Source organism: Zonotrichia leucophrys, chromosome 3 (assembly GCF_028769735.1).
Source record: "Zonotrichia leucophrys gambelii isolate GWCS_2022_RI chromosome 3, RI_Zleu_2.0, whole genome shotgun sequence".
Taxonomy (NCBI): domain Eukaryota; kingdom Metazoa; phylum Chordata; class Aves; order Passeriformes; family Passerellidae; genus Zonotrichia; species Zonotrichia leucophrys.
The window spans coordinates 80,906,028-80,929,453 of NC_088172.1; the positions used below are offsets into that span (position 1 = coordinate 80,906,028).

General features: G+C 39.1%; 1 protein-coding gene across 1 annotated transcript in view; it reads left to right on the top strand.

Moving 5' to 3' along the window:
• The first annotated feature begins 408 nt into the window (after nucleotides 1-408).
• THADA (THADA armadillo repeat containing) overlaps nucleotides 409-23,426 on the top strand; it is a 151,844-nt gene continuing 128,826 nt past the window's right edge. The window contains exons 1-21 of the mRNA XM_064708992.1: nucleotides 409-458; nucleotides 1,699-1,794; nucleotides 3,055-3,149; nucleotides 3,561-3,691; nucleotides 4,431-4,579; nucleotides 4,716-4,748; nucleotides 5,294-5,346; nucleotides 6,226-6,412; nucleotides 7,071-7,165; nucleotides 7,454-7,674; nucleotides 8,601-9,292; nucleotides 9,881-10,032; nucleotides 10,174-10,329; nucleotides 11,484-11,606; nucleotides 12,515-12,638; nucleotides 14,044-14,192; nucleotides 15,042-15,252; nucleotides 16,608-16,743; nucleotides 17,103-17,239; nucleotides 17,650-17,808; nucleotides 19,297-19,454. Of these exons, the coding sequence (XP_064565062.1) occupies nucleotides 1,719-1,794; nucleotides 3,055-3,149; nucleotides 3,561-3,691; nucleotides 4,431-4,579; nucleotides 4,716-4,748; nucleotides 5,294-5,346; nucleotides 6,226-6,412; nucleotides 7,071-7,165; nucleotides 7,454-7,674; nucleotides 8,601-9,292; nucleotides 9,881-10,032; nucleotides 10,174-10,329; nucleotides 11,484-11,606; nucleotides 12,515-12,638; nucleotides 14,044-14,192; nucleotides 15,042-15,252; nucleotides 16,608-16,743; nucleotides 17,103-17,239; nucleotides 17,650-17,808; nucleotides 19,297-19,454 (3,237 nt within the window). The 5' untranslated portion in view covers nucleotides 409-458; nucleotides 1,699-1,718. The remainder of the gene's footprint in view (nucleotides 459-1,698; nucleotides 1,795-3,054; nucleotides 3,150-3,560; nucleotides 3,692-4,430; nucleotides 4,580-4,715; nucleotides 4,749-5,293; nucleotides 5,347-6,225; nucleotides 6,413-7,070; nucleotides 7,166-7,453; nucleotides 7,675-8,600; nucleotides 9,293-9,880; nucleotides 10,033-10,173; nucleotides 10,330-11,483; nucleotides 11,607-12,514; nucleotides 12,639-14,043; nucleotides 14,193-15,041; nucleotides 15,253-16,607; nucleotides 16,744-17,102; nucleotides 17,240-17,649; nucleotides 17,809-19,296; nucleotides 19,455-23,426) is intronic.

Here is a 23,426-nt window from a genome sequence, read left to right on the forward strand (position 1 = left end):
GACACAGCCTTAAGCAGTACCGAGAGGTTTAGGCTGGACATTAGGAAAAATTAATTCAGAGAAAGGGAGATTAGACATTGGGATGGGTTACTCAGGGGGGTGGTGGAGTCGCCATCCCTGGAGGTGTTTAAGGAAAGACCGGACGTGGCACTCGGTGCCGTGGGTCTGTTTACATGGCGGCGTTCGGTCACGGGCTGGACACGATGACCTCAGAGCGATTTTCCAACCCGATCGATTCTGTGACTCGGTGCCTCTCATCTTTGAGTTAGGACAAGGATTTGCCACGGAAAGGCGGCAGTCGCTGCGCAGCAACTCCGGCACCGGCGGCTCCCCAAGCGCTCCCGGCGTGAGGCGGCGCGGCTGCGGGGCCGGGCCGGGGGCGGGGCGCGCCGCGGTTGGCGGCGGCCGGCACGTGGTGGGGCGGGCACCGGGCACCGGGAAGGGACGCGGCGCCGCGGGTGAGGGTCCGCTGGGGTAAGGGGTGGGCGGCGTTCCCTTGGTGCTTCCCCTGCCGGCTGCTGTGGCGCTCTGTGTGCAGCCGCTTTCCCAGGCGGCGCCGCTGTGCTCTGGGCCCGCGCTGCCGCCGGCGCGAGGGAGGCCCCGGGCGGGTGCCGGGGGTGGCGTGGCCCGGCCGGGCCCGGGGTCCATCGGAGCGCTCGGTGCCGCCGTGGGCGCGGGGCTGTTCGGGCGGGGAGGGCACGGAGCAGCAGCGGGGCCCGGCCGCCGCCACCTCTGAGGCCGGGCGGGCCGGCTCCTGTCTGATTTGAGCGGCCGGAGGCGCGGGGGGGCGGCCGCGGTGGGCCCACAGGTGGGGCGGGAGAGGGGATCTGGGGAGCTTTCCAGAGCTCATCGCTGTGTGCAAAGGAGGCGCGGACGAGATACGGCCAGGCTCCATTCCGTGGTGCTCGGTGGTATGGCAGGGGCCTTGGGTACAGCCTGAAACACGGCGGGTCTCTGAGAAGCGCCAGGTGTGGGTGAAGGTGGCCGAGCACTGGCACAGCTGGGCCAGAGAAGCTCCTGGGGAGTCTCCATCCCTGGAAACATTGGAAAGATAGCTGGGCATGGGCCTGGCTAGCTGGCTCCAGGTGGCCCAGCTTTAGCAGGAGGTTGGGCCAGATGGGCTCCAAAGGCCCCTTCGACCTCAGCTGTTCCATGATAACGCGCTTCGGTGACACTGTAGCACATATTAAATCTCCATTGCCACTCAAATAAGAACTTGCTATTTGTAACATCCATAATAGCAGAGCTGTTCGGTTTGCTGCACTGTTCTTACCTGACGTTATTACAAGCTGAATGAGTTTTGAACAGCAAAACTGAGCAAGGGAAGTTTTGTGGCATTAATTCCTTGTCTCTGTATGATGTTTCCAAGCGGTGATCCAGGGTCATGCCACAAACGATGTAACAAGTGCAATGAAATCTCAGTGAGACAGTATGTCATGTGTACAGCAATTCCCCTTTTCTATTGTTTCCATTTTGCATCGTGAAGTTTGTGTGAATTTGGATGAAATGCTGGAAATAGCTGAAGTTGGTAAATCAAGAGAGCTATTTCCTTGAGAAAAATTGCACCGATAATGCAACAAACATTTCAAGACAGTAGGACAATGAAAAGACCATTATTGTAGGAAATGTTTGTAATTATGTTTTTAAAACCATGTGACCTGTTGTTTTGATTTTTTGTTTTGTTTGTTTTTTAAGCAGGCATTTCTAAATCAGCTAAAATGGTTTTAAAGAAGAAGAAGGAAATTCAGGTGGATGCATTCTTTCTTGATCACCATCAGCTTGAAAAACTTCAGAGTAAGTATGGTGTTTTTTTCTGAACTAATGTGTGCTTTCTCTTGCCTTTGAGTAGTTACTGAAATTGATCTGTTTTTTTGCTTGTTATGTTTTATTTCTAATGGTTTTGTTTTGTGAGTTTTAGGTGTGTTTGCTCGTCTGTGGTTTGTTTTTGTTGTGTAATGACAATGACTTCTTACCTTGGCAGAGTCAAAAAAATCCTGTAGAGCATTGTGGCTTTGATTTGAAAACTCTTTACTTTGTTTTTTCTGCGGTGTGAGGGTAGTAGAAGGTCTTATTTTTAATCCTACTTGCAGGCCTGTAATTCAGTGATATCTGATGGGTTAGCTTAATATGTGGGATAACACTGAATTTCCAAGAGTCACAGAATGATTGAGGTTGGAAGAGTTCTCTGGAGGTCACTTTTCCAGTCTTTGTGTTTTCTGTAGTTAATTTGTTTTAAAGCTGCTGTTCAAATGGTATTTTCTTTTGTGGGGACTTTTTTGTATTTGATGAGGGAGGCTTCCAGTGATGTTTACTGTTAAAAAAACCCTGAAAATGAAGTAATACAAGATTTATAAACTAAAGTTATTATGAGGGAGCACTGATGAGGTCCCACCTGGATTGCTGATCCAGTTCTTGGCTCCCCAGTACAAGAATAATATGGAGAGACTGCAGCTAAGGGCTAAAATGTTGAAGGGCCTGGGACTCTTTGGCCTGGTGAAGAGAAGGCTCAGGGGGATCTTAGCAATGTGTAAAAAATACCTGAAGGGAGGGCATGTGGGAGGCAGAGCCAGCATTTCTTCTGTGCTAAATACTGACAGGAAGGCATGGGCACAAACTGAAGCACTAAAGATTCCCTCTAAACATCTATTTTAATGTGAAGGGAAACACTTTATTAATGTGAGGGTGACAGGACAGGCACAGCTTGAATAGGGAGGTTGGGGAGTCTCCAGCCTTGGAGGTATTCCAAAGCCACCTGGCCATGGTCCTGGGCAGCCAGCTCCAGGTGAACATATTTAAGCAGTGGGCTTGGACCAGGTGACCCCCAGAGGTCCCTTACTATTGTGTTCCAGTGAAACTGATATTTTACATTTGTTAGGGGAAAAAAAAAGTGTTAAGGTGTTAGGAGACTTAAGGGTTTGTGGCACCAATGGGTTTTACTGGAACTGGAAAAAAACCTAAGAATCAAGCAGTCATTTCTTCTTCTTGTAAATGATGTGTTATTTATACTGCTTGTTGTAATTACTTTATAAAAAGATCCTCTTCTTCCAAATGTAGGGTTTTCAAAGGCTGAAGAGCAAAATCTGGCATCTCTGCTTGTGCACTGTGCAGAGCTGAGAAATGGCATCCAGCAGATCCAGTGCATTAAACAGGTACAGTGTCACTGTTGTTAGTGTGGCTTTTGTAACTGAGAGTGTCTCCTGTGCACTGTTAATGGCAAATACAGCTCTAAAATAAACTCCTGATGTTTTCTACATCCCTGGAAACACAGGAAAAGCAGCTGCACGTGCATCAGGTAGAAATGCAGTTCTAGTACTTAATTAGCAAGGGCCACAGTAACTGAAAATGGTGCAAGGCAAGTGACACCAAGTTTTCTATTTTGTATGGATTTTTTTTTGTTTTTTAGAGGTGTTCTTAGAACATTATTTGAACTTGAAACTCAGAGGGGAATGGTAAAGAGGGAGACAGTTTTGTGCCATATGCTTGGATGAGAGGGAAATCTGCCACTGTTGAAAATGATATATCCAGAGTTTTTTGTTCATCATGTGTTCTTTTGATTACAGATTATGCCACTGGTGAAGCAGATGGATCAGAGTTCTGCAGGTGATCCCATGGTTAAAGCTTGTTTGGATGTTTTGGGGGAGACATATTTTTCACTGGGTGCAAAGAATCCTTTGAAGAAAGTACTGGCAAGGTAAAAGATTGAGTAGTTAGCCTTCATTTTTTTAATGTTTTCCTTATCTCTAAGTCAGTAATTTGTAATTCACTATAAATTGCTGTAACTTAATTATGAAAATTTACAGTACTTAATATGTGCATATGTACAGTTTTTCTTTCTAAGTTAAAAATCTTAATTATAAATAACATATCGTTGGATAACTTCAAAGTGAAGCATTGTTTTGGCCCATTTCATTATTGGAAAGAGAACATATTGTGTAATTAGCAGTTTGAACTTTAAAATACAATGTTAGAATAGAAATTTTAAACACAAAATCCCAGCTTTGTCAACAGAAGATGGTTCAGAGGAATCCTAACTAAATTGTGGTTTCTTGTGCCTATTTTTACTGCAATTATATTCTTTTATTGCACAATTATTGCTGTATTTCTTTAATGAATTTTTTTATAACCTCAGCATTTTTTAAGATCTGGTGCTGAGCTGCCTTCCTTTCTTTGTCTGAAAACATTCCCTGTCCCACTGAGATGCAGGGGCTTCCATCCTGGATTTGGTGGCAGCCATCCCCAAGCTGTGCACCCCTGTGACAGGTTTTCTAGCTGCAAACTGAGAATGTGCATGTTAATTTTAAAACAGATGATGTTTTCATGCAGGATACAATAATGTGTGTTGGAGTTTTAGCTGACATGGATTTTGGTGCAGTGGATGTTCCAACACCTCAGGAAAACCAAGCTAAATGTGCTGTTTCTTCATGTTGCAGTTCACTGAACGGTCTTCCTGGACATCTGATGGTGCCAGCTGTGCAAAGCTTTGTGTGCTGCCTTCGGGAAGAGCTGAAAGCCACAGATGTGTATTTGTACAGAAAAGTGCTGGACAACCTTGCTTCCTGTATGGAGGACTTCAGCTTAGGTGCACTGACATCCAATGTTCCTCTGGTTAAACTTGCTCAGCCCTGGGGCCACACCTGATAGTGATGTTGGCAGTTATGTAAAATAGATAGTGCTGGCTAGTACTCAGCACTTAAAATGTATTTTCTTTCCTCTAGGTAGAGCCTGTATTAAGAACCTGTTTGAAGAAGGTAAAGTCACATTTACAGTAAAATATGCTTCACTGCACGTTACTGTGGGAGGGATGTGTGTGGAGAAGAGTGACATGAAGCAGGCATGAAGATCTATCAGATCTGATTTCCTCCTGGCTAATTTTCAAAATACTAGTACCCTTACATGGTACTTTTTTTGTGAAAGACAAAACTGATTCATACCTTTAATTTCCAGGGGTCAGTTTTGCTTTACGGGGCAACCCTGATACAAATCTGAGTAGCAGTGAGCAATTGTGGTAGGGAGAGTCAATATCTCACAGATTAGGCCAAGGGGGTTGGAAACTTGTTTTGCACCAGGTTGTTGCAGAACAGTTTGAGATTTTGTTTTAGCATTGCTTGTGTTTGTCTGTACTGAAATAGCAGTTTAATTTGTTGGTGGAATGCAAGAATCACCACTGTATGGGTAACTATTCATTGCAGCTGGGTATGTGTGATGTGTTGAGATGTATGTGTGGTGGCTTTGCTGGGCATTTTCTGTTCTATTTCTCTTGTAAGTAAATTTATACTATAATTATTTTCACTAGTTCTTCAGTTTCTGCAGAAGTTGCTGCTTGACATACAGGAAGAAAACAGGCAAGTGAATTCAATAGCAGCTCTATTTTATCTGTTTTTATTTCACTCTTGCAAGATAATTTGGTTTGGTTTAAAATATCACTTTGGTAGCCATACCTTGATGAAAGATAGAAATATTATTTTACAGTGGTGCAGATTTTAAATAAAAACTGATTGATTCTTTTATTTTGTGGCAATATGATAATATAATAGAGGTAAGGCACTGATACTGTTAGAGCTGCTACTAAGGGAGGCCTTTGAGTTAAGGTTTTGCTATCTGAATTGTGGCTAAAGAGTGTAATTAATAAATGTAAAATTCCGGTAGAGTAAAACTCTTTCATATTCTATGAGTGTTTAATTCAGTATTGATATACTTGACATTTTCCAGCATTTCATTAAGTGAAGCAGCTTCATTGTGGTCTCTCATTCTGAACTGGGAGGAGAGGGGCACTTAAGGAAGTGCTTTGTACACTGAAAGATTAGATACTTTCTACCTTCATGTTAGAAGAATGTCAAATCATAGAAATGTCCTTCATACATGGAGGAACTACTTGAAAAATTAGAAAAGAGCAGCACTGCATTATGTTGGCCTTTTTGGAAAGTTTCTGGTAAAGTTCAGTTCTGCTCAGGCAGAATAACATGAATGAAAGTTTGTCACACGAACCTATAGAAAATGTAGCACAATTTGTCATTTTCATTTGTTAACTTCATTTTAACAAACTACCCTTGAGTCTGCTCCTTGTTTTCCTGTAGTTATATATTGATCAACTCAAGCAATACATTAGTTTTCACCATTAATCCTATCTGAAGTTGGCAGAATGTGGTTCTCTGGGGATGGTGAAGAATGGTTTTAATTTGTTTTTTGTGTGCTTGCTCATCTTTTTTTTTTTTTTTCCACAGAAAGAATCATGGAAATCGTATTGTTCAGACTCAGCTGATGCACGATTTACTGATAGCCATTAAAGTTTCAATGATGCTTATACAGAAGTTGCAAGAAAATATCCAGGGAAGTCTTTGGAAAGACAGCGAATCTTTTGTTTGGCAAAGTATGTGCAGTTTACTGAAAAGTTGCACCAACTTCCTAATGGATGGTAAGTGTAATAACATTAAACCCCTAATATTTTAATTAACCTGTTGTCTTTGTAATAAGCAACCTGTAGGTATAAAGACTTAGTTTAGTTTGCATGGAAGTTGAACTACTGAGAGCAATGTGAGTGTGAGCAGTAGTTGCTTTTTTTGGTGAGCTATGATTTGTAGGTGGCAGTTTTAGAGTGTACAGTTTAACTTGTCCCACTACAAAGATTAATGCTGTTATTAATAATTCAAAAACTAACAGAAATGCTTTTGAGAGTCACCAAATGTCTTTGCCTACCAGAAATATCTACACCTCCATGAAATATGCTGTCAGAACTATTTATGGGCACACCATAACTGATAGTGTTTTCTTTTCTAAAGCGTACAGATGTTTTTATGTAGTAGAATTTAACATGTCAGTAGTCTCTGCCACAGCCCTCCTTGCCTTAGTGGGCAGTCCTGTGTTTTCTTCTGTTAAAGATATTAGCAATTTTTTATTACACTGGAGGATCAAGTTATTAATATTTGCTATCCAAGTGGGCACTGCAGATTTGTGATGACACAACTAACTACAAGTAGCCTAGCAAAATTCAATGCCATATTTTATAATTTTGCCCTGCAGTTCTAGCACTCAGTGTTTGCTGCATTCTAATGTACAGTATCTCTGCTGTGTAGCAACGCTCCTGCAGACTGTTCAGACTACCTCAGGCCTGGCTGTTGTTCTCTTCACCAGAGCTATGTATGAGCCAGTTGAGGAATTACCTTCATTGGTAAGTGTATTTCTTGGCTGAAGACTGTGCAGTATCATGGTGTTGTTACCCTGTGCTGTCAGTGTTGTCTGGAGGCTTTGCTGATGCAGGGCTTGCCAGCCTTTCTATCAGTCCTCAGCTGGAGTATAATCCTTTCTTCTCTCCTTGCTATATGAAGTAGTAAGACTTGGGCTTGGAATTTGACAAACACACTATTTACAAATAATCCCTTCAGATCTTCTAAGCTATGCCCAAAAGAGGTTCTGTGCTGTGCTGAGGTGCTGTGATGGGTGTGTTTTGGTGTTGCAGATCAGTGCCTTGCTGCTTGGGGCAGTGGAACACTCGGGTGTGCCAGCGTGGTTCCTGAGGAGCTGTGGGGTTCTGTGCACGCCACAGCTCCCGGGCTCGGTGCTGCTCTTCCTTTGCCACGGAGCCCTGGCTATGCTGGATTGGAAAAACGGCAGCATGGGTGAAAATGGAGAGAAGCTGTTGTTAGATATTGCATCCGTCTTGCTGTCATTGAGTTCAGAGTAAGTTTGCGTTCTGTGTTGTTTCATGTTTTCTAATTCTATTTTTGCGTGACTCCTGTGGTCCTGGTGGAATATCTCTGTTTTCAGTGTAATGATAATAGGTTCTGTCAAAAATACCATCTTTTTAATATATTCATAAAAGCTTTGTAAATTTGAAAAAATATATTGATGTTGCATATGTAGTTCTAAGTTTCAGTTTTTCTTGCACGCTAAAATTTTGTTTTCTGACATGAATGGGATAAATTTATCAATTCCCTTATGGTTAAGGTGTGTCAGGATCAGTTCTTATGTAGACAGATAAACTTCAGTTTCAGGACATCACGTCCTCTCCTGCTGAAAGTTCAGAGGAAAGCAAAGTGTGCCAGTGTGTGGAATACTTGAAGCCATATGAGTTTTGGTTGGTTTTTTTTTCCTGGCTGCTTGCATCTAAGGGCCCACCGGCACTATTGGATTGGAGATTAAAATGTGCATTCAGTTCAGTCTTTGATTGTGCCTTGGAGATCAGTTTTGTGATCTTGTTTTTGCACATAGGATTCTCAATTCTGATGGTTTTATATAGCAGTGAAATTTTTTCCTTACATTTTCAAGAAGCATGCAACATCAGAATGCTGCTCAAATGTTAGCAGGTGCACACTAAATTTTTTTGTTTTATTGTTGTGGAGCTTGTGTGGTTTCTTTTCCCCATTGTTAGGGGGTTTAGCTGCAACCACTTAATAGCACATCAGGTAACTAAGCATGTACTGGCAACATGCAGTCAATCACTTCTGTGTTCATTCCTTTTCCTCCATGAATGGGTTGAGTCTCCTAATCTGCTTTGTGTAAGGTAAATGAATGTGATGAATAGTTATTCTGAAATACAAAATGTATTTTTTGAAAATATTGATAAATTAAGGTAATGAAATTTTTTTGTTTGTTCTTTTTAAAAGGTTAAAAGAACCCAGTGTGGCAACATCTTTGTCTAGAATTCTTGTTATTTGGACTAATTCAGCACTGGCTGCCCTTGTTTCAGGCTCTCCAGATCTAAAACTCAAACTCAATGGGAGCTCTGATATAATTGGGAAGCTGCTGGAATACATTTATACACACTGGGACCACCCTCTGGATGCCATCAGACACCAAACCAAATTGATTTTCAAGAATCTTCTTCAGATACACCAAACCACCATTGCTGGATCCAATGGAAAATCAGACCCATTCTTTGCAAGGCTGATAAAGCATTTACTGAGCTTGGATTGGCATGTAAAAGGGAAATATACTTCTCTTGGCTCTCTGGTGGAATGTGTGGGCACTGAAAATATACTGCAGTTGGACAGGGCAATTCCAGTGCGGATCCTGGATGTGATGAGTGATCAATCTCTTGCCCCTTATGCCAGTGATCTTCTGGAAACCATGTTTACAAATCACAAGGCCCATTTTACTTTGAGTTTTCACAAGGGCACCTGGATTGACCAGTGGCACAACATCTGGGTTTCTCCTCTTCTGGTAATACTGTGTGAAGGGAACCATGACCAAACTACTTATATAATAGATTACTATTTACCAAAATTGCTCAAATGTAACCCTGACAGTCTGAGCTACATGATAAGAATTCTTCAGGCCTCTGCAGATGCTAATCTGGGTAAGAAAATAAACTTTGTATTTATGTAATTATGATTGGATTAAAAAAAATCGTAACCATGTGATTTCTGGTCTATTATTATTGTTAGAATTAATTTGGAAGAAAAATTCCAGTTGTTTATTATTGCTATTAGTATTTCAAGGTGAAAGTCATGATAATTATAAGTGTGTCTTTGTGCAAAAATCCTTCTGTGGGTACCTTATGGTACTCTTTACCAGGGTTTGTTAGGGTTATGTATTTTCTACTACTGTTTTTCTTTTTTAAGCAGGTGTGTCCAGTAACAGATGTTTTTTTTTTTCTCGTAAATATGTGAATGCGAGATTTATGATTCTCTTGTTTTGGAGTAATTTAGTGGACTCTAAAATAATGGCATGTGAGACCTCACAAGGTCTTTTTGTCATATGACACATTTGTAATGAAATTTTTTGGGATTTAGAACTAGTTTAATCTATAGCAGCACAATCTTTTGGGAAATAAAAGGGGGTGGGTCCATGTGTTGAAAATATTGGGATTTCTGATGAGCACTGCAAATAGTACATTGCTTCTATTAATCAAACAGTAATTATTACTGGTTTTCATTTTCTTTAGGCTCTTGCAGTACTAGAGGAGCTCTTGGAGCATTGATGGCCTGCTTGAGAACAGCCAGGGCCCATGGACATCTGGAACTTTCAAATATCATGAGCAGTGGTCTTATATCCACTGAGTGTATAAAACAGGGTCTGGTTCATCAGCACAGCCAGGTAAAGGGACAGCCACTTATGTATCCTTTAAATTAGAATAATTGCTTTGATCCTGATTACTGTGGTAGTGTTGTATTAAAGCAAAGGTGTCATCATAGGTGTCAGTAACTCTTTTGTGCTGAACTTTTAAATATCTTTCAGGTTTGCATTGATGCTTTAGGTTTGCTCTGTGAAACCCATCGTACTACAGAAATTGTGTCTCTGGAAGAAATGCAACTAATTCAGTTTTTTATGCTGTACAACTTGAATAACCAATCTCCTTCTGTAAGGCAACAGATCATTTCTCTGCTGAGAAAGGTAATTTCAAACTAGGAGCAATGTCTAACGTGCCTCCTATGTTAGCTATAACTCCATTTTAAAGGAAATAATGAGTATGTTACAAAGTTGCTCTTGGAAAGAGTAGAAGCTCTGAGGCCAGGAGTATGCTTTATGTATTACCCAACTGAATGATGTTAAGTCATCACAGGCAAGGATGGCTTAAAGAAAATATTAAGTGGCAGAGGCAGGGTGACTTCATGGGTGATGGTGGTGTTGCTTGACCTGCCAGCCCCTGCACACTTTGCCAATAGCAAAGCCGTGTGCCCTGGAGTCAGCAGTGAGCCTTGTGTTGCCTTTGCTGGGGCCTAAAGCTGTGCTTCTATGGACTTGTCACACCTCAGGCAAATTCAGTCACTTCATCACCCTCAGAAACCTGACCTGGAAAACAAAGTAGAAGAATATTCACTATGATGTGATTGTGCCATTACAGTCTGCAGGGAATGAGTCTCTCCGTTTGGTGGAAGTTGCCAAGGTCACATGTAGCTCATGGTAGAAGGATGGGGATAAAATGAAGAACTATGTATGTATAAAGAGCATGGGAACATCTTGGAAGATGTTTATGGCAAAGGAAGGCAGTGTGGAAGGAGAAAATAATTAATTTGAGAAGGGAGAAAAATGAGGGAGTCAGTTTGGCAAAACCAAAAGAGAAATCCCATCTCTTTCCTTTCTTACCTGGTGCAGACTGAGGAGCATGAGATGGAAAAGTTGTGCTAGATGGGTGTGTGATAAGAAAGGAAATACTACTTATGGGCACTAAAGAGGTGGAGAAAGCACTTCTGAAGTGAGTCAAACTCTAAGGGACACTGAGGCGGTAGAAATTATCTGCATTGAGTGTTTTTATAGATGAATTCAGTTCCACAGAAAATGAGGCAGGAGGAGAAGGCTTGGCATGAATTTAAGGAGGGAGATGGAAGAAGGTTTTGGAGGTGTAGAGGAAATTCGTCACAAGAGAGGTGGGAAGCAAAACCTTGGATTTGGAGTGGAGAGAGAAGGATCTGTTCTGTGTTATGCTGTGTGCAAACTTCCTAAAAATTATAAGCAGTGTGATTTGGAAAATAAGCTGAAAATCTACCTTTCCCTGATTTCAATGTCAATGATTCTTGTCTCACCTATGTTTTCTTTTGTTTTAAAAGTTATTTTGCAGGATACAAGAAAGTTCTCAAGTGCTTTATAAATTGGAGCAAAATAAAACCAAGCAAGAATTAGTTGAGAAGACAACTAAAATGCCTCCTTTGAGGATTTTGCAGCAATACAAAGTAAGTAGACTGCTAGAGATTCAGATAATAGAGGAGGGGGATAGCATTTCTGAGGGTTCTTTGTTCCTGAACACCACTGGGTAAGTTAGGCACTCTGTGTGTTAGGCAGTAGTTCAGTGCAGAAATAAAAAAAACCTATGAAATCAAACAGTACTGGGGAGCTTGTCCACTCTGATGCTCTTGTGCAAGTTTATTTTGACTAAATAGGCTGTTGTTGATGAACTGAATGCCCATTGATATTTGGAGGGGGCCTTTAAGGTAAATTTGGTTTGAAACCAATAAAGGTAATGAGGGATTGCTGTGATGTGCATTAAAACAGCAGTAAGTGAGGAACGCCTGGAGATGGACCCTCAATCAAAAAAAAAAAAAAAAAAATTGGGCGAATGTCCTGTCCTGTTGGCCATTTAGTAGTGAGCTTTAAATGATGTGTGTTATTGGGATTAAAATAGAGATCAGTTGAACTTCAGTCTTTTTCTAGGTCTCCAGAATAATCAGTGAGTGAGAGAATGAATGACAAGAGCTTTAGCATGAAGACTTCTTTTGTATTTGTCCTTTTTATCCTATTTAAAGGCTCACATCATCAGTATCTTTGTGCCAGTCTGTTCCTTGAGTTCTGCTTTTCTTGGTCAGCTAATTTTCAGGATTAGATCCAATGACTGTCTTTTTGTGGGCCTGAGGAAAGGAAACTGTTGTATTTAGAAACCCAAATCATTGTCCAGCCTTCACTGTACTCTGAGAAACAAGAAAGTCTGCACTGTGAATGTTGGCCTCCTGTTTTTCCAAAATTAACTGTGAGGTCATACTTTTTGGGGTAAAGCAGAATGTCCTGAGTTCAGTTACTTAGGCTTTTCTTTGTAGGCCAGCAAGTAAACAGTCTTAATTTTTTTCCTGCAATATTTTTCCCCCAGGATTTCATGTCATCTGTATGTGCCAGACTTTTTGAGGTATTGTTTCCTGGTTCATCACACCCAACCAGGTTTTGTGCACTGAGTATTTTGGAATCAATAGCAGAAATATTTTCTGTTCCAAAAGGTAAGAAGTCTAATTTATAAACTTTAATAGACTGTAGGAATGGAAGGTATTGAAGAATTCTTTTATGCCAGCTAGTCAGATTCCATCAAAGGATATTCTTAGTCCTTTATTTCTATGGCATTTCCTGAATTGCCTTTGTTTTATATCAAGGGAGGATAGTAAGTTTTTATGGAAAAAGAAATATTGAAGTAATTGCTAATAATTGCCTGTTGCATGTCTTTTATAAATTTGGATTTTATTGCATAGCTTGCTTTTTAGGAAGGCTTATTTTTTATTATGAGGAAAATGTCTGGACAAGTGTCAATGTATTTGGTAACTTCTCTCCTTTTTCCTGCACATATATCTTGATAGCTTGAAATGCTCATTTGAGTAAAACCTCTTGATTGAAAAAATATTGCATATCCTCATGATACTATGCTAAATAAAAGACAGATTTATTATCCAGTTAATGATGATCTGCTGGTGTTATTTTAAATTTTCTTCATGATTTCATGGCAATCTTAATAAGTATTTAGAGCTTTGGAGTATTGATAATCTTGCTGAATCTTGTCTCTGGATCACACGGTCAACATAAAAATGTTTCAGTCCTAAATTGTAACCTTTTCTTTAAAGAAATTAGTTGTCTAATATTAAAGTTGATTTTGAGAGGGAATAAAATTGCCATCTTGCTAAATAATTTCTCAAAACCACTCGATAAATGAACACAATGTTATTATTATGAGTATGTAATATATTATTACTGGTTTTTTTAAAACCAGAAAGTTATCCTCAGTTGTTTATAATAGCAGCTGAGGATTTTGTAAATTGGACATTATTTCTATAAAGGCAATTTACCTGTTGTATTCTGTGCTGTATTATGGTGCAGTTGTTTACATCCTAAAATTTCTGCCTTCTTTACAGCATTAGGTCAAATCACCAGAATTCACAACTCATTTATATCTAAATTAAAACCAGAAGAAATTGTAATGGCTTACATTTTAAGGGATTATTCCTATGACAAAATAACTCAAAACACCAAGTGCCAAAATACACTGAAGCTTTCAACCACTTTATTGAAAGGAATTATTTTCTAATATTACATACTTACAGGAAAAGAGTTTTTAAGCAAAACTAAATAAAGATTTTTTCAATGCTAAATTTAAAGGGAGTAAATGGGATTCTGTTTTTGGCAACAAGTTATTTTCTGTATTACTAAGAGTAATTTTTTGAAATAAGGTAAGCCTTCTTTTATTCCTAACAATGTTAAATATGGTGTTTTAAAACCTATTAAGAGAAATAATATTAAAATAATAATTTGGCTAAAATTTAAGGCTTGTTTTAGTATAGCAAAGCAGAATGTGAGGAGAGTGCTTATTCTGGAAAGAGTTAGAGCATAGCTATCTAAGGCTTTCGTTTCTTTGAACAGGCCAGGCACAAGTTTTCCAGCTGGATCAGGAGATGGATTCTGCTCGTGTCCAGACTCTGATCCAGTGTTTTGCCAGTACTTTTGAGGAAGTAAAAATTCTGGCATTTAGACTTCTGATGAAGCTACGTGATGTTGCATTGAATTTACAGGTATGAACTTGAAGAGTTGAGAGGGAGTAATTTTGTGGAAGATGGATGTTGTGTAGTACACCAGGTGCTTGTGTTGGGTACAGAGCAGGAATCCTGAGCCTTAGAAGCCAGTCCAGGTTGGCTGCAGCAGTGTTCATCACTAACACCTTCTGTATAATGTTACACAGCTTCTGCCCTTGCCTATGGAGGCTTGTTTCACCAATGGATGGAGGAGTTTGGGAAGTTCTTTGGGTATGACTGTGAACTGTCAGAAAAATAGTTAATGCAAGCCCTTGGCTTAGTTGTGACTTATCTTTCTAAATGATTGGGGCATTTTAACTTGGTTTCTCATGTACTTTTAGGAAATGCAGCTCCCTGTTTCCTTTCCTTTCTAATTGATCTCAGGTTTCATTGTCTGATTGGTTTTATTGATTTCTGACAAATTTTGCCCTTTGAATTGATACTGATTTGTCTGTAATAACTTGATGAAAATTTATTTTAAAATTCATTAGTACAGATGAACAAATGCTGCTACCAAGTAAATTGTGCTTCTCTTTAATGTCCGTTAGCAGATAAAACACATTAACTTGAAAAAAGAGATTTCCTGTGAGGTGCAGTGTAATTGAGCACTGCTTTATAAATGGCTGTCCCCATCCTCAATGTCTATGTAATTGTATCCTTGCTAAATACATGCACATGCATGTTTTGAGTGTAGGGTCATCAGTGCACAAAACAAGTGTTTCTCAAGAAATATGTACCAGCAAACTCAATTAAAAGCAGGTTATCAGATTCCAGGGTTGTAAGAAGCTTAATTAAATCAATCTGGAAGCTCAATTAAATGAGCAATATGACTGATTTGGTTTTTTTCAGGGTTCTGAAAATCTAGATCTTCTGTTCCAAGCAGCAATTGATCTTAGCACAAGCACCAAGCCATATGATTGTGTCACTGCTTCATATTTGTTGAACTTTTTGGTGTATCACAAAGGACTGCAGCACATTTGTTTAGGAAAACGGCTTGAACATAACCCCCAGCTGGATGGGAACACATCAGTGAGTACAGTAGAGAAGAACATTTTGGCAGGTAAGATTTTGGGGGAAAGGTTTTTTTCTATTTGTTAAAAGTTTGCTGCTTTTCAAGAAGGCTTTTGGTGGGAGGGTTAGTAAGAGATGCTTATTTCTAACAGGATTTTAAGTATATTGTATTTTGCTGTTAAGAAGCCATGTTCTTCAGTAAGATCTCCATCTAGTCCTGTTGGTGTTGAGGCTGTTGAATATTCTATAAGATGGCTTTTGTCATTACTTTGAGCAGTGACATTTGAAAGTGCTGTGGAGGCCCAGGCAGTGAGCCTGGTGAAGCTGAGTGCATGAAGTGCAGGGAAGAGCCCTCTGCTTCCCCTGAGAGCTCACTCACCCAGGGGAAGGCAGCTTAGTTAGTCTGTGTTTCAGTACTTGATGTTTGCAGCCCTGCCCCTTGGAGCTCTGTTCACCCAGCCCCATTTGTCTGTGTGATTTGTGAATACACACCCACAGTAATGAAGCTTTGTTGACATACAGAGTAATTTTCTTTGGTTTAGTGTCCCTGGATGAAAGATGACAGGGCTCTAGATATGGCAGGTTTGCCAAATTTGTTCACCAAGCTTTCTCCACTTAAAGTAATCTTCAGTGAAATTAAAATACTTAAGTTCATTATTTGTGGTAAAACATTTTATGTAATTTGCAGTGAACTCATTTTTTGATACTTTTTTGTGCCATTCTTGGCTTCTCTACAGATGCCTGTTAATCCTTTCTTGATATGCAGTGAAATAACAATTTTGAGACATGGTTGTGGTGGCCATAAGTGAAGGAAATGTGTGGGTAACCTCATGTCTCATTGCATCTGCTGCTGGTGGTGATCCATGGTTCCTCATTAGGATCTGCAATTTGTTCTGATTCTGGCACTGAGATGTCACAAGCTATAAACAGAATTAAAATAGTCCTTAAATGGGTCAGGTTGCTTAGTGGAAAACAAAGTTCAAATGTATAATTGTGAACTTTCAATCTTTAATACTCTGCTGTACTCATCATTGTATTATTGTGGCTGTAAGGGTGTGAAGTCTGACTTTGCAGTATGGAGTACGTAATTCCTTGTGACTTCATCATGAGCTGTGGGATTTTCCCTGAGGGTAGCATGTGGGCTGTGCTTTTCACAGCTGCTCTTTGGTTCAGAGAGATAGATTAAATTGACTAGAACAAATATTGCTGGAATTTAGGTAACTGAAAATCAATGGTAACATATTTCAATGACAAGAGGGATGTGTATAATAAAGGAAATTGCTGTTTATATTCCACTGAATTGTTGTGTACACAGGTTTTATTCCTGTTTCTTAAAGCAGACTTATTTCTTAGAAAATCAGTATATGAATGTTCAGTGTAAATCTGTGCTTTAAAATATTTTAGTTATCAAGCTTTTGTTGGTGAACGTTGAAGAAGAAATATTCCAAGCCAAGAAGTCTCTGCTTCAAGCAGCAGCATCCTTCCCCATGTATGGGAGAGTGCACTGTATAAATGGGGCTTTGCAGCAATTACCCTTCAAGTAAGTAAAACACACGAAATAAGTTGGAACTCCATATTTTAAGGAAAACATACTAAATGGAAAGCTGTAACTCCATGTTTAAATGCAGTGGAAGAGCTGTTAAGGAGAAGAGAAAATCATGCAGTATTATTTATAAGGAAATCCAGTACCTGTGGCTTTTAGAACTCTTGCTGGCTGCTGCAGTGTTTGATACTGCCTTTGTATGTGGTAAACTCAGCCTTAAGACTTTTCAATCTCTACCCTACTCATAGTTTTCATAAATATTGTTGCAGAAGTGTTTGTAATTTTGGTTCTTTCTTTTAAATATAAAATTATTTTTAATCCATGTTTTGGTTGTGATTTTGACTTTTTTCTTTAAGTAACTTGACCCTGGTGTCTGAATGGAAGGAAATAGTGACCAGGCTCATTCTGATGTCATACAGCCTCTCTGCTGTGGTATCACCAGTAGTACAGAGCTCATCACCTGAGGGTCTGATTCCCATGGACAGTGATCCAGGTAAAGAACCAAACAGAATCCCAAAACAATTATTTTCTAATCTGATGCTTCTGAAGGTCTCTTTGTCTTGCAGTCATTCAGAACTAGACTGAGCACCCCTCCCTTTCAGCTTCTCATTTTATGTCATAATTTTTGGTCACTGTTTTGATTTCTGATAGTTTTCTTGGCTTCTTCCCTAAAAAAACCAACAAACATTTGTAGAGTGCATTGTTACATCTCTTTCAAAACAGGGGCTGTAAATTCAGTGTGTTATCCTTGATCATTCTAATCAGCATAGAACCTTGTGGTTTTTCTTTTTTAATGCTTATAGCTTTCTTCTGTACTTATGCACCCAAAATGAATTACATCAGTATAAAAAATGGAAATAGTTTTGTCTCCTATCTTAAATATCCCTCTTGTTTAATGTGCAGAAAGTGCAGATCGCCTGCAGATGATTCTGCACGAGATACAACCACAGGACACAAATGATTATTTTATGCAAGCAAAAATTCTGAAAGAACACTGCAAAGAAGAATCTGAAAAGCTGGCTGACCAGAGGCCGATGAAAAATAGTTGCATGGAAATGAGAGGTATATCCAAGGCTATATAAGTAATTAAATCAAGGTATTTTTTATAGAGGAGTCATTTTATGTGGATGATCAGTTGGAAATTACTTGCTTGTGTAACATTTTAGTTCTTGCTTGTCAGAAGCTAGTTATCCATGGACTTGGCTTTAGAAACTGTCACAGACATGTTTTATGGAAAATCCTTTCCTTAGAATTTTTTCTCCTAAGAAGCTGAGAGGCCTCAGGAGCAAAATATAAGCAATAATTATCTGCTGCTGTGGAATGCAGCAGCTGCATCTGTCATTGGTCTCATGTGGTTGTTTCTAATTAATGGGCAATCACAGTTCAGCTGTCTGACTCTCAGGCAGACATAAGCTTTTGTTATTCACTCCATACTTGTTCCTCTTCTTCCTAGCCTTCTGATGAAATCCCTTCTTCTATTCTTTTAGTATAGTTTTAATATATCATCTACTTTTAATATAATATATATATCATAAAATAATAAGCCAGCCTTCTGAAACACAGAGCCAGATTCTCATCTCTTCCCAGTCCTGGGGCCCCTATGAACACCCCCACAATAAAATAATTAACTTCTGGAAGACTGGGATTAATCTCTCTTAAGACACAAGTGAAAATTAATTATTTTGATATTGGCCTAGGCTCTGTTGCCTTAAGTGCACTGGCAGGTAATCCTGAGCACCTTTTCTATCAAGCAATGCTTGTAATGTATTTCTTGTTGAGAAGTATTACTGTGATTTTTCCCTCCAGTGTAAACGAGGCTATGTTCATGCAATACAACTTGCTGCATGAAGTTACATAAGCAGAAACTTCAGCTCCAAAGATTCTAGTGGTAAAATGTTAGTATGTGTCTATTTTAATGAATAGCAGCTATGAAACTGAACCTTACAGCAATAAAGAAATGGTAAACTTTGGCATCTTTAGTGTGGGCTAGAATAAATTTATAAAATATCCATACACTGAAAATTTAATAGTTTATGCAAGTTTTGAACTTCCTTGCCCCGGTTGCTTTCCGTACGTTGGAAATGTTTGGGGCCGCACGTTTTGTTTTTCACGAGAAGGGGCAAACGCGTGCAGGTGCCGCAGTGGCCGCCAGGTGGCGGCGGCGCGTCACAAACGCGCCTGGCTTCGGGAGGCGCCGGAGCCGTCCGGGAGCCATGGATGGGCAATGGATGGGCAATGAATGCCTGCCTGCGAGGTGTGCCTGCTTCTGTGCCTCGGGCTGCGAGTAAATACCACTTGTGACTCTTTAAAGCAGCACTTCTCTGGTAAAATGTTTATACCACTGCCTTTTCCAAGTGTAAGAACGTAAAGCAACTGTTGAGCCGGCAATTAGTTTCAACAAGATTAAATTATCTTTTGGGCAGGGAACTTTAGAAATTTTTTCGTAGTTACTTGTGTTTTTTAAGACAGGCTAAGTGAAGTTTAAATTATACACCTGCATCTGAGAACCCTGAGTTACACTATTGCATTTGTTGTCTTTTGGTTTTTAAGGCAAAGACAGGCAAGCGTGTGATGTCACAGCTCAAATGGTTCTTGTCTGCTGCTGGAGAAGCATGAAGGAAGTATCTCTGCTCTTAGGGACACTGTGTAAACTTTTGCCCTCACAGACTACATCTGAACCTTCAGAGGGGTTGATTACTGTAGAACAGGTAGGGAAATAATTTTTATAAGAAAACCTGCGGTTTCTTCTTGGGTGGTGGTGAGGCAAAGGCAGTTTTCAGAATTTTTTTTCCTTAAATCTGTGTTCTATTTGGGAAAAGTACATTTTAAATTTCTTTTAATTGCCATAGTAAGGGTTTTCTTTGCTCTACTTGGTTATCAGTCCTGTTTAGGTCCAGTGGTATCTGTAAAAACAGATAAATGAAGAAGTTATTATACATTACTAAAAAACTCATTCATTCTAATGGTATTGGGTTATTTATGAGATGTGTGATGTGTTTAGGGATACCAATGCCTGCCTGCCACCCTCCCTGTTGTCTCTCTCTCAGGATATATTAGTCACTAATCAAATTGCTAAAATCTTCTAAACTGACTTCCTATTCCAAGTCTCTTTTGTATCATTTTGAGCTCTACATATTGGGATTCTTCTTAAAGCTGTTCCTTAATTAGCATGAGAGTCAAGGGTTCTGAAAGTCAAACATGCTGAATAGTCCTAGTCTTGTCTTCCTCCTATCCACTGTTATGAATAATTTGTATGTAGTGTGATTGTATCTTTTTCCTCTGATTTTTTTTTAATATGAGAGATCAGAAATGTTAATATGCCATCTGGGTCTCTTGCAGAACGTTGAGTTCAGTGTTTTCAAGAAATTAGATTACCACAGGCATTTATTTGGGAAATATTTTGTGTTTATTGAATTTCTGTTTTAATTGATGACCTTTTCATTTACATATGTTTCAACAAAATCAATTTGCGTAGAAGACTGAAATATGAAAGGCCAGCTACCTTTTAACCTCTTTTTCTTTCCAACAGAAAACAGTTAGTTCTTCCATAGGTGTTACAACTCTACATTTTAAAATAAAACACAGTATTATGTACTCCAGATTTTATTTCTTATCTAATGTTGTGGTGCCATGGAAATAGTGTTGGTGTCCTTATTCTTGCATTGTCTCCAGTGCTCATGTTTTCATCTGGTTAACAGCTGTGCTTGCTTTGTTGCTGGGGTCTGGAGGGCAGATGAGAGAACAGATATGCATTTCCACCATTATGTTCCTTAATCTGCACCAAGTCACAGAGGAATTGGTGTTTTAAAATGAGTCAGTTCTGACTGCAGCATCTCTGTTTTTGGAAAGCAGCATTTGATAGGTGCTCTTTCAGAAATAATACATTATTAAGGAAGGAGTTGGACTTCCATGATCTTTTGGGTCCCTTCCAGCTCAGGATTTTCTGTGATTCCTATCAATAGGAAAAGATACTTTCTTTTCCTATTGATGCCTCTTCAGCTTGTTAATGCTTCAGATAATTCCTGTAAAACAGAAGAAGAATGCTAATGGATGAGAAGTCAGCTTGAAATCCTCATTTTCCTCAGGCTTGCAAGGAAATACACAAAGAAAACTGTGGGCATTTTCTCTGTAACTTTGGGCATTTTCTTTTGTAACTTTGGGTCATTACCGTGTTTTGTACAAAAAAAGGAGGGTTTCATCAGAAATGACAAAAAATGTTAATACCCTAGCTGCTAGGGCTTCAGACTTATTAACCACTTATCAGTGCTGACAAATAAGCAAGTTGGATTTTGTTGTCTTATGCATGTAGAACTTTTCTTTCAAGTTGCCCATTCTTTTGCTTAATTTTGGAACTATTGGAAGAGATTTAAGAATACAGAGAAGGAAAACTTTGAGAGAAGCCTTGGTCAGTTTGCCTTGAGCCAGGCTAAGTAATTGTTGAGAAGAATCTGGTATTACCTCTTGGCCAGCATGTGCCAGACTTGCAAACCTTCCTCTTGTTGTACCATGCTCCACATCTAGGTCAGTAACTGTATGGAATTGTGCCTTAGGGATCAATGCTGCCATAATTTATTCACCCCAAAGATCACAGGGAGTGTTGAGTTTGCTCATTAAGCTACTTTACATGGTGGCCTTGCCTTAAGAAATAATAGACATAGGAAGTGCAGAATAGAGCTGGAGGAATCTCTCTATCCAAATGCATTCTTTTCATTTTCCATCTGATCCTGAAAGTCCAGTGATGGCAGGCTCAGAGCTCTGCCTGTTAATGAAATCCATATAAATAGTATCATGTAACCACCAAAATGACATCTAATAAAGATTCTGTGGGTTTTTTGCCATATGACATGCAAATTATGAGTGCTCCAAGTCTGGAGGAACATTTACTACTTCCTCAAACTCCTCTTTATCTCACCTGGGAAGTTTTAAGACAATTTTAGGAGATAAGCTTGCCACAGCTGTGTGCCACAGTGAAAAGAAACAGGCAGCAGAAGTGAAGACTGAGTTGTCCCATGGCCTGTAATAGTCCTTTGGAACACCTTGGAGAGAATTTATATCTTGAATACCCAGATTCTTGTCCTCAGCAGCAAGTCTGGCCCTGTACGTTGTTTTATTAGTAAGGTTCACCTGTTATAGTCTAAATTTCTGACCAAGAACTGAGCTATGGTAGTGCTGCTTCTAGTCTCTGAGTTCAGTCTCATGCAAGCTTCTAGTCAGTGTGGCTGTTGCAAGAAACTCAGAAGTATAAATAGTAAAGTTGGAAGTTATGTGACCCCAAAACAAAAAAATTGCTTTGAATTCTAGAAGCATAAGCATGGTGCTGGGACAGGCTGGTAAATTGATTTACATGTGTATGGATTTCTTGATTTGGTTTTGTTTAGACACCTGGAGAACTGCCCTGTCTGTGGGTCACTTCCTTGTGAATAAAGGGCACTTACTTCTCTTTTTTGGACTAGAAAGCTGAAATGAAACCCTGTGGCTACATAAGCTACCTTAAAATCTACTCAGAAATACCTTTTTTAGAAATCTCCATATCTCCAGTTATTGTGTGTTTCACATTAGATAAGTTTTAGCTGCAGGAAATAATATGTAGATGGTCTCAGATTTGTTGTTTTTAATTAATGCCATCTCATTGCTTGGGTGATGCAAATTAGTTAACAGAGGCTGAAAAACCATAAAGGTAGATATGACATTAACTTCCCTGACAACTTAATTACTTGTCAGGCTATTAAAGTATTAGAACAAGCAGAATTTTATAAGCAACTAGATGTGACTTTATGCATATTTTTATATAAAAGGTTTAAAGAAACTTTTACTGGAGAACTTCTAGGAAAAACTCCTGAAGTAAACTTTGCATAAGGCCATTAAGTATGTGCAATGCATTGTAAACAAATTACGTGGGAAGTTGGATTTAGACCGTAAAAGTTGATGAGAATTAAAAGAAAAGACCCAACAAACAAGACAATTTATCCTTCGTGGAATGAGGTTGTGTGGATCTGTAGACTTCCAAACAGATTAAAAAACTTTGTGTTGTAATAGAGTTCTAGAAAATAAACTGTAAGTGAAAGTTGAGGTATCACATTTACAATTTTAATGCTTTTAAAAATAGCTCACATTCCAACATCATCTTCATTTTAATATTGTTTCTAATGATCAACAGCAATTATGCAGAGTTCTGGAATGTTAGAAATTTTTATTAATATATGTATTATCTAATCTAATGTAGATTTGTTTCCCTTCGGTACAGTTTCTGGAATTTGAATTTCATATCTGAAATAGTTTAAGATTTTTTTCTGCTGTTGTGCTTTAGTTTACATTTTCTTTGGTGGTTTTGGCAAGTGTAGCAAACAAGGAATCTGCATTTGTTGCCCCTGAAAATCAGAGTTGTCCCTTTCTTCTCTTAAAATCTGAGTATGTCCATCACAGACAAATAACCAATTTCATGTCCTTTATATTTTTGGACTTTTTGAAAGAACACAGAACTACCCCTAAATAAATAAGTATAATATTTGTTATCATTAAAGTAAGTGGATGTTTATTATAGTACTTCTAGTTGCTTTTTGCTTGTACCAGTGGCCCTTCCAACCAGGGGGAGGATTGTTGCTTTGAACTGCAAAATATTTTGCATCTATAAATAAATTATGTGTATGTAATTCCAAATGGCTTAGTAATTTTTTCTTTCT